The sequence below is a fragment of the Physeter macrocephalus genome, chromosome 18 (genome assembly GCF_002837175.3).
Source record: "Physeter macrocephalus isolate SW-GA chromosome 18, ASM283717v5, whole genome shotgun sequence".
Lineage (NCBI taxonomy): Eukaryota > Metazoa > Chordata > Mammalia > Artiodactyla > Physeteridae > Physeter > Physeter macrocephalus.
In genome coordinates, this window is record NC_041231.1 from 103,014,231 (window position 1) to 103,024,794 (window position 10,564).

The window sequence follows — 10,564 nt, forward strand, 5'->3', positions numbered from 1 at the left end:
AGTTTTATTGCCAGGGTCTAGTGAAAGGGAAATATATAAATAAATGATTTCAATACTTAGGCCCCAGGTGTTTGAGGTTTTCTGGGCTGTGGTTGGCTGTTAGGAGACAGGGGGAGCTTCCTGGGGCATGGAGTGTCTGACCTGAGTCTTGAAGAGTAAAGGGTTAGTAGTTGAGAAAAGAGGACAAGGATATTTTGGACTTAGTTTGGAACAGCAGGATCAAAGGTGTGGAGGCCTGAGTCAGCATGGCATGTTTGGGAAACTACACGTGGGAATCAGATCGAAGAAGAATTCTTGCATTTTTAAGGAGATTGGACTTCTTGTTGAATGTTCCATATTGTTATGGAGCAACAATAAGTACAAGAGTCATGTGGTTAGATCTGTGTTTTAAATAGAGCACTGAGGCAGGTACAGTGGATCCTCATCTTGCAGGATGCCCATTTGTGAACTTGCCTACTTTATTAAGTGAATTTGTAATTGCAGAATCAGAGAATACAAAGGGCCTACTGTCCTGCAGATAAGCAGAATTGACTGTACATGGAGTGGGTTGAAGAGGGGTGTGACTCTCTGTTGAAATAGTCCAAGACAGGCAAGGATGGAACAGAAGGGATGGATTTGAGAAGCAGTGAGGTGACAATGGTGACGATGTGGGTGTTACCAGAAAAATTAACTCTGCAGTAAATTGTTCCTTATGATGGGCAAAGAGATCCACATGCTACATTAAAGGTCTGCAAATTCAGGGCCAGAACTTTATTAGATAATGAGAGATCTGCAGTTTACTGTGTCTTTTCTTTTCTTGTCTCATAGTCTGTTGAAGTGTTTATTTCTATCTTTTGTGTGAAGAGATTGTCTAACTCCCACGTTAGAGTATGAACTTTGGAGAACAAAGGATTATTATATCTTTTGTCTTGTTAACAAACAACAAGAGTGCTTTGCCTGTAGCAGGGCTAGGATTGAGTTTATGTGGGAATATGTGGCTTACCTTTACATTATTAAACTGAGAATTTGTAATCCTTGGGATACCTGCAACTATGAATTATTATAATGTGTTTGTTTTGTTGTTATAATATTATTACAAAACCAGCTTAATTTCTGTGGTTGTGTGTGTTTCAGAATCTTTTTTCCCCCCTAATCTTCACATCTTAAGTTTTGGAGCGCAGTCAGGGTTTCAGAAGTGATCATTATCCACTTCTGAACAGTATTGAATTCTCCAAAGACTAAGTAAATCCCCATTACATCAGGCCACAGACGCAGATATCCCAAAATCAGTGTAATAGCTTCTCAGTCATATAGGAAAATGTATGTTAACCCTCTGTGGATGATACAAACAATTTGGTCTCTGAGATACTCACTGGAGTAGAGAGGAAATTTCAGGACAATATGGTAAGTGGTATGAGAGCAGAATATACCCCGGGATGACTCACCAAAAACAGTTAAAATTCAGAACTTTTTTTCCTTAATTATGACTTATAGAGACTTACAATGAACACTCACCACCCATCTTAATAAACACACATGAAGAGCCCCATCGTGCCCTTTGCTCTCATTGCACGGCCCTCCCTCCTCTAAGGTAACCGCTGTCTTGAATTTGGTGTTTATCATTCTCGTGCATTTCTTTATAGCTTTATGGCTTCTGTATATGCCCCAACAGGAAGTGATTTTGCATATTTTGAAAGTTTATATAAATGGCTTTATCCTTCTGAAAGTTGCTTTTTTGCTTAACATTTTATTTGTGGGATTTATCCTTGTTAATAAATGTAACCCCACTGTATTCATTTTCACTCACTGATTTGTAATATCCATCCTATGGGTATGTTAGGTCATTCCCCTTTTTTTTTCTTTTGATATATTCATGCTGTAGTAAACATTATGCATTTCTCTTTCCTTTGTTTAAGAGTTTTTCTAGGGCACATACTTAGGCATGAAATTGCTAGGTATCCGTCTTCAACTTTATTAGATATTGCCAAATTGCTCTCGAAAGTACTTTACCAATTTACTGACTGGATAATCCATAGTCTGAACTGGATTTTAACCTTCATACGTTTATGGGGAGCAGGAAGAGTAAAACAAGCTAGAGATCGTGCCACTTAGCATGGACTGACCTTGAATTTCATTTTGTCTTTACAGATCTTGGAGAAATTCATTCAAGGCTGTTAGATCACAGACCAGTTATCCAAGGTGAAACCCGTTATTTTGTGAAAGAATTTGAAGTGAGTATTTGAAACCTATTTTGTAAAAAGACTGCCCTAATTGTTAGTGTGTTAATATACGGAAGGGAAATTCCCTAGTTTTAAAATCTCTGGTTTCTGTTCATGTGTTCATAAAATATACAGAGTATTCAGAGGCCTTGACATGAATGGAGGGAGCTCGAGAGCGGGCAGCGGGCGCCGCAGGCTCCAGTCCTGGGCCTGCCCTCGGATAGTGACTGTCTGTTGAGCTCAGGTTTTCATGTATAAAATGAGATATAATGAAAAAAATGAGTTTACAGATGAATGGGTCAGTTTCGCAGACCCATTTTCTATATATTTTTTTCTCATTTGGGGCAGCAGCATCTACCCAAAGCACTCAAGTTAAAACATGAGAATCGCCCTTAGCTGTTCCATCCCCTTTAGGTTACATTCAATGATCAAGCCTTCCAAATGTTACCTAACAAATCTCTGTCCTTTCTGATTGGTATGTCTGCTTTATCAACCCAGTCAAATCCAGTCTTCACCCTGCTGCCAGAGCGCTCTAACGTTAACTTTTTAAAAACCTTTGATATCATTTTCTGTCTACAGGACAAAGCCCAGCATCCTTCTATGACCTGGCTCCTAGCTTTCTGGCCTTACCGTCTCCCACCCCACCTTGTGTGCTATGTCCCAACAGTCCTGATGCACTAGCCTGCCATTCTGTTTCGTTTCACTGTGATTTTGCACATGTATAATTGGTTCACTGTGCATTGAATAGTAACATCCCAAGCTGCTGCTGGGTAGATGGTAAATGATGTTACACAGGCAGTTTTGTGATTTTGTGGAAGTTGGGGTTTTCTTTTTTCTTTTCTGTTTTTGGCCTTGCAGCTTGCAGGATCTTAGTTCCCCAGCCAGTGATTGAACCCCCTGGCAGTGAGATCACCAAGTCCTAACCATTAGACTGCCAGAGAATTCCTGGGGTTTTATTTTCAAATGAGACTCCAACCAAGCAGGAAGTCTAAACCTGCTAAAAGGAGAGAACCTTTCCATAAACTCTTTAAAAGTACAGAAAGCCTGTGGTACAGAGCATTCAAAACAGAGACAGAGCTGCAGCATTAGACACCATTTCTGGGTTCAAGAGACTCAAAATCTGCATAATATCTGTTTCACGGGGTTATTGTGAAGATTAAAGGTGTGTGTATCTTAGAATATTTTCTGGTACCTAGGAATAACTGTTAGTTATCTTTGTCATCATTACTGTTGCTGTTGTAGGGTAAGAATAATTATCCCACACACAGAAAATTAACCATAGACTATTCCCTCATCATGCTATGTAAAGATTATTAACAATTCAATTAGTGAGAATAAAGTAGTGGGAATAAAGTCTGGGCACAGCATGGTGGGGACTCTGCTCACGGTCTTACAAGGTTAAAATCAGGGAGCTGTCCAAGCTCCATTCTTATTTGGTGCTTGGGATCCTCTTTCTGACTCACAGGATTCTGGCAGGACTCAGTTCCTTGCCCAGGTAGCCGAAGTTCCCGTTTCCTTGCTTGCTGTCGGCCGGGGCCGCTCTCAGCTCCTAGAGGCCACCCATATTCCCTGCCACACGGCCCCTTCCTTCTTCAAAGACATACGAGAAGTCTCCCTTTCATGCTTTAAACCTCTCACCGAGAAGAGTCCCATCCCTGTCAAGGACTCACCTGATGGAGTCAGGCCCACTAGGGATAATCTCCATTTCTTAAAGTCAGCTGATTTGGGGCTTTAAGTAGACCTGCAGAATAGCTAAACAACAGCACCTCAGTTAGTGTTTGACTGAATAACTGAGAGGTGTGTATATCCTAGGGGTGGTGCTCTCAGGGACCATCTTGAATTCTGCCTTCCATGAGCTCTTATTACTACCTATATTTTCCTTACTCTTTGCTTGGTTATTGCCCGTTGTCCTTCCTAGAATATAGACACTTACCTTTCTTATGCTCTGTTGTGTTCAAAGTGCCTGAAAGAATGTCTTGTGCATTGTAGGTACTTAATATGATTCAAAAGCACAATTAACAGAGCTTGGCCTAAAACCTGGCTTTTCCAACATCCTTTCATAAGTCATCTATTTTTTTTTTTTTTTTTTTTGCCAGTCTGGTTAATTTGAAATGCTAAATAGCTTTTATTTTTAAAAAGTTTGTAAATGTATCTCTAAAGGCCTACTTTATATTAAAAGAAGCATAGAATTTTGGAATTAAGATGGATTCTCTAATCCAACCCCACCCCGCACCAGGCTTCACTGAGCCCAGAGATGGAAAGAAATGTGTGGAAGGTCACACAGCTGATTAGTGGCTGAGCGCTCATTAGATAATGTAGGTGGTTCCTGTGAAAGGGCTGTACAAGCAAGACTGAGTCTTGAATGGATGATGAAAGAAGTGTTACTACATTTATGCTGTGGAATATGTTATATTGAAGAGCTCACTCCGTTTGAAGCCAACACCTCTGTTAACTGGGGCCGAGAGAAGACGGGCGTGTGCCTGAGAGGAGAGCAGTTACCTGGGTTCTGCGTTGTTCAGCCCTCCAAGGTCTCTTTGGAGACAGAGCTGTGCTGAAGCGTAAAAGAACGTGGGCCTTGGAGCTGGACATGTGACATATCTGGGCTCAAATCCTGGTATCCCTCTTCCTGGATGTGATTATTTGCTTTATTAAGGCCTAGTTTCCTCTTTTTTAAAACGGAAACAATAATACATACTGCAGGGTTTTTGTGAGGATTAAGTAATGTATCATTTTTTAAAATCCCTGGTATGTTGATGTTAGGCAGGTGTTGGTAACTTATTAAGAGAAAGATGGGAGCAAGTAAAATGAAATTAAAATTGTATTAATTCAGAATTTGCAATGCTTTGAATGAGTTTTGGTTCAGTTTTTGATATCTTTAGGGAAAACAGTGATTTGCTAAGCAAATGGCATAGACATCTCTGGAAAATGTTTACTAAAGAATAAAATTTTCACACTGGGTATGACAGATGTAAGCTTATTATAGAAAGTGAAACAAAATGTCTTCAGCACTTATTTTGTGTGAGACCTCATGTCAGGAAGTAGTGCTGTATCCCTGAGTAAGACAGACAGGGGCCCGGCCTTTATGCAGCAGGGCAGACTCACGTTGTCACTGAAGAATGGTCTCCGAAGGGCTCAAAAATATTTCATCAGCTGCGTTTGCGCTCTCTCCAGCTGATTGGTCACATGACTCCTCTTGAAAAGTACTTGATGCCGTCCTTTCAGGCAGTCACCTCCCGGGTCCGTCTTTTTTAGTGTCTCCTGGAAGCTTTCCTGTACGTCACGCTTGGCTACCTTTTCTGTCTGTTACACACTAACTTTTCCCCTCAAATTACGAGAGAAAAGCTGAAAGCATTTTAGAGATTTAGATTTGAATAGATATGTGCATTACTTACCGTTCTTTTCTATCTTGGCCCAAATAAAAACATCCTCTGTCTAATAAAAGTGGTCTTTCCCCAGCGTCGCACAGCTGGACCGGAGGAACGGGGAGGCAGAGCTGTCAGGGCTTCCTACACGTTTCGTCTTTTTTTTTTTTAAATTGAAGTACAGTTGATTTACAGTGTTTCAGGTGTACAGCAGAGTGATTCAGTTATACATCTATATATATACCCGCACACCCATACATATATATGTATATTCTTTTTTAGGTTCTTTTCCATTACAGGTTATTACATGATACTGTATGTGGTTCCATGTGCCACACAGTAGGTCCTTAAGTTTTGTCTTCTCTAGGTCATTTAAATGTGGTTCACTTGAAGAAAAACTGGCTAGCATTTAAAAGGAAACTCGTTTATAGTTTACATATTTTTAAAAGTTAACGCACGCGACAGTGATAATCTTTTTCTTTATAAAATTTTCTTTCTAAAAGAAGGGAATAAGTGCCACACGGTGGCAGCATTACTTAAATTATCGACATTCTATTATAACATTTTAAGCTCTCTTTTTGTGTTTGTTAGTATTTCAGGATAGTTGACTGTCTTGCTCCCAACTGCACACAGCTCTTTTATTCCCCCCGATTCCAGTAGATACTATGAACAGAGATCCCGGCAGGGCCCCTCCGGTGAGCCTGTCTGGTTGTGTCAGCGAGTAAAGGCTCATGATCTTCTGCACTGTTATCTTTCCAGCTGCAGACACGCTGGGGCCTCTCTCGTGTGGGACAGAGGGGAGGCCGTGCAGGTCAGTGTTTATGAAGTGCTTAGGGGCTGTGCCGTCCTGCACGAACTCATCTCTAGCAAACTTCAGTCTCTGACTGCTTTATTGACTGGTTCCTCAATACCTTGGTGTATCATAAGGAAGGTGTTTGGTCACTGGTGACAGACACCTGAGGAGAGTGGCTTTCCTAAGTGCTTGCTTTTCTCTCACAGCAGCCAGAGCCTGGGGCTGGTGTGGCAGCCACAGGACGTCAGCTCTTCCTCCAGCTTTTGCTTCTTCCTCCCTGCCGTGCTGCGCTCACCCCAGGCTCGTGTTCACAGGGTGGCTGTGGGAGCCCAGCCATGGCGCGTGCACTTCATGCAGCAGAAAGGACGGCAGGCGGGCGACGGCTAGCTGTGTCTGTTACACGCAGGTTTACCACCAAGTGGTATTTGGGTGTGGAGAGGAGGAGAGGAGGGGGATGGATCCAGAGCTGTCTGTCACACCAGATATACAAAAATAGATACAAAACCGTCTCTGCCTTCAGGAATTTACAGTCTGGGGAGAACAGATTGTAATGGTGAAATTATTGTGATAAAATAAGCACAAAGTGATTGAAATCTCAGAAGAGGAGATAACTCCCAACTGAGCTGGGAGGGAAATCTTCAGAAGGGGGGCTGATATTTGAACTAAGAAAGAAAAATAGATGTTAGAGAAATAGGGAAAAAATGGAGGAAATGTTGATTAAAATTGAGGCCAAAAAAATTGTTAAAATAAGTACAGTAGTTACAGGAGGTGTGAGGGTTCTTACTGCTGTGTCTGAATGTGAGTTCTACTGATAAAAAGATAAAGTCCCTTAAAAGGCAGAGCAGACAAGAATTTCATCTGACATCTGATCTCATTTTTGTTAGGTTGTAAGAGTAGCTGTCAGAGTATTAAATGTCAGGAAGAAGTCGATCCCATGTGGCATGTAATAGATTCACGTATGTATGATAACGGTTTTAAAACTTGTGAGAAAAAAAACGTGTGGGACTGACCATTTTGTGATGGAAAGAAAATTTTATATATTACATCGGTCTCTCATTTCCTCTCTAATACTATCATGTTACATCTTTAATGTAAATATTACAGTGACTGTACTAACATTATGAACAATTGCTAACATTTTGAAGCATTTAGTGCCAGGCACTGTCTTGAAGCACATTACCTGAGCACTTGTTATTAATTTCAACTTGAGAAGAATTAACTGTATATGTAGTTTTATGGGGTGTTATACATCAGAAACCAAGCTTCATTGGTGCTGTGCTTTGCTCTGAGAATTTTCACCCCAGAAATAATATTAATATAACAAATAAACAGATGTTGGTTTATACCCTTCCTTTGTAGTAGGTGTCAACCGTACACCTTAGCCAAAAATATCAGCATAAAAACAAGCACATACCAGATGGGCCTATTTGTTGTTTAAATTAATTATTGTCATTAATGGGCTGTTAGAGAGGTGACGGTACAAATTCACTTACTATAGTGTGAAATTTAAGGCTAAACGATGGCTATAAGGGAGACAGCCTAACCAGGTCACATGCGGTGGCTCTGTCTTCTGCCCGTGTAGATACAACCTATCAGAAAATGGAAGGAGAGGGGAGGGCATGTGAAAAGGAGACTGTCCTCACTTGTTGCCTTATCAGTATTAACTGGGAGGGAAAGGATGCTATTGCAGATTAGATTCTGAGGGAGAGGGAGAGGGAAAGGCTAGAGACAGAAGAGGTGACCACCTAATACTAATCTTGCTTTGAGTAGGGAACCAACAGACAGTAGCCAGAGTGGAGACCAGGGTATTGTAAGAAATATTAGTGTAAACATAACCATGAGAACAAAAACTCCAACTTTTAAAAATACTGAAAGAGGGCTTCCCTGGTGGCGCAGTGGTTGAGAATCCGCCTGCCGATGCAGGGGACACGGGTTCGTGCCCCGGTCTGGGAAGATCCCACATGCCACGGAGCGGCTGGACCCGTGAGCCATGGCCGCTGAGCCTGTGCATCCGGAGCCTGTGCTCCGCAACGGGAGAGGCCACAGCAGTGAGAGGCCCGCGTACCACACACACACACACACACACAAATACTGAAAGAGATACCCAAAAGAGAGAACAAATAGACCGCATGACCACATAGAGAAAGATTACGTTGTGGGTGTGTGTGTGTTAATCAGCATGACTCAAAGTGAAATAAGAACAGTCTGTATATCATGTTTCTGTTTAAGAAGGAATTGAAATATATATATATATTTATACATATGTGTATATACACACACATATATGTTTATATACACGTCTGTATACATGCACATACATATGTATATATGTGGATGTATATCCTTATAGTTAAGATGATGGCAGTATAAAAATATAAAAATAATTAGAGTGATAGAGGAAACAGGATACAAAAGATAGTGATAGAAGCTAGACTTTTTTGAATATATATTTTTTTAGATGTAGTTTGGGAGCCATGTAAATATTTTACATAATTTAAAAGAAAATTAAATTTTAAGGAGCAATCCCTAAAAATCAAGTAACATGTAAAAAAGCAAACCTATTTTTCTAGATGGTGGCATTGCCACGCAGAGAAATTCTTCCAGGTAACTTTAAAACACAGTAATTTGTGTACATTTCTAGTGGAATACCCTTCAGAACAGAAAGTTAAAAAAAACAAACCTGAAATTATTTTCAGTAGTCATCTTGTTAATTCTGGCACTGGTATTTCATTGACTTGGTGATAAAGCAAATGAGTAACTCTGTTGGTATTTTGAGAATTGAAAAAGAAACATAAAGACAGGAGGATAATTAAAAATTCTGTAGTCCCGAATTTAAGGGGCTTTTTAAAAATAAATTATTTATTTATTTTTGGCCGTGTTGGTCCTTTGTTGCGGTGCACGGGCTTTCTCTTGTCGTGGCGAGCGGGGGCTTCTCTTCGTTGCGGTGCGCGGTCTCAGTAGTTGTGGCTCGCGGGCTCTAGAGAGCAGGCTCAGTAGTTGTGGCGCACGGGCTTAGTTCTCTGCGGCATGTGGGATCTTCCTGGACCAGGGCTCAAACCCGTGTCCCCTGCATTGGCAGGCAGATTCTTAACCACTGAGCCACCAGGAAAGTCCCCTGAATTTAAGTTTGATTATGAATGTGAACTTAAGATGTTTCTTTTCTTTTCACAAAAATACCTATTTCCTAGCCTTGTCCACTCAAAGGGCTAGAAATGATGACTGACCCTTAGTGCTCAGTCTCTAAATACCAGTGGTGTTTAGAGACCTGCTGATTCCAGGTCTGGGTCAGGAAATGGACAAGAAGAGCCTGGAGCATCAGGTTGAACTAGAAAGCAAAGAAGCTACTAAGGAGCACTGGGGTTTGGACTGAAGCATTCCAGAGCCAAGATAAATAGGCTCTACCTGGAAATAGGATAATTTCAGCATCAGTGAGGACAAATACTGCAATGGATTAAAAAGTTCAAATATTCCTATGAGTCATAGGAATGTGTGGAAACATACAAAAAAACACCTTTAGCGAATTTAGGGAACCAAACCATTATTTTTGAAACTAGTGAATAAAGAGAAATAATCAAATGTTTTATTCTGCCTTTCATATGAGCACGTCTCAGAGTAACCAAATAGTTGCCGAGGGGAAATTTCTCGTTGTGGAAGTATTCCTGCTGATAAATGAAGACGGAATGTTGCCAGCATGCTGTTGAAAGTGCACAGCCCATCTCTGAAATGCTCCCTTTTTTTTTTTGAATTTTATTTTATTTTTCTTATACAGCAGGTTCTTATTAGCTATCTGTTTTATACATATTAGTGTATATATGTCAATCCCAATCTCCCAATTCATCACACCACCACACATTCCCCACCCCCACTTTCCCCCCTTGGTGTCCATACATTTGTTCTCTACATCTGTGTCTCAGTTTCTCCCTTGCAAGCTGGTTCATCTGTACCATTTTTCTAGATTCCACATATAAGCGTTAATAAACGATATTTGTTTTTTCTCTTTCTGACTTACTTCACTCTGTATGACAGACTATAGGTCCATCCACGTCTCTACAAATGACCCAGTTTCATTCCTTTTTATGGCTGAGTAATATTCCACTGTATATATGTACCACATCTTCTTCATCCATTCGTCTGTCACTGGACATTTAGGTTGCGTCCATGACCTGGCTATTGTAAATAGTGCTGCAGTGAACATTGGGGTGCATGTGTCT

The 10,564-nt window shown here is 40.8% G+C and overlaps 2 protein-coding genes across 12 annotated transcripts in view; both read left to right on the plus strand.

Annotated features, from left to right (window-relative positions):
- EEF1E1 (eukaryotic translation elongation factor 1 epsilon 1) overlaps positions 1-2,211 on the plus strand; it is a 35,807-nt gene extending 33,596 nt beyond the window's left edge. For both annotated transcript variants that reach the window (XR_003676683.2, XR_008615831.1), the window contains exon 7: positions 2,128-2,211. The gene's annotated coding sequence lies outside the window, so the exon portion shown is untranslated. The remainder of the gene's footprint in view (positions 1-2,127) is intronic.
- The window catches only part of BLOC1S5 (biogenesis of lysosomal organelles complex 1 subunit 5), a 120,177-nt gene that overhangs the window by 2,439 nt on the left and 107,174 nt on the right, over positions 1-10,564 (plus strand). For all 10 annotated transcript variants that reach the window (XM_055080137.1, XM_055080131.1, XM_055080135.1 and 7 more), the window contains exon 2: positions 2,128-2,210. In XM_055080137.1, coding sequence (XP_054936112.1) covers positions 2,128-2,210 — 83 coding nt within the window. The remainder of the gene's footprint in view (positions 1-2,127; positions 2,211-10,564) is intronic.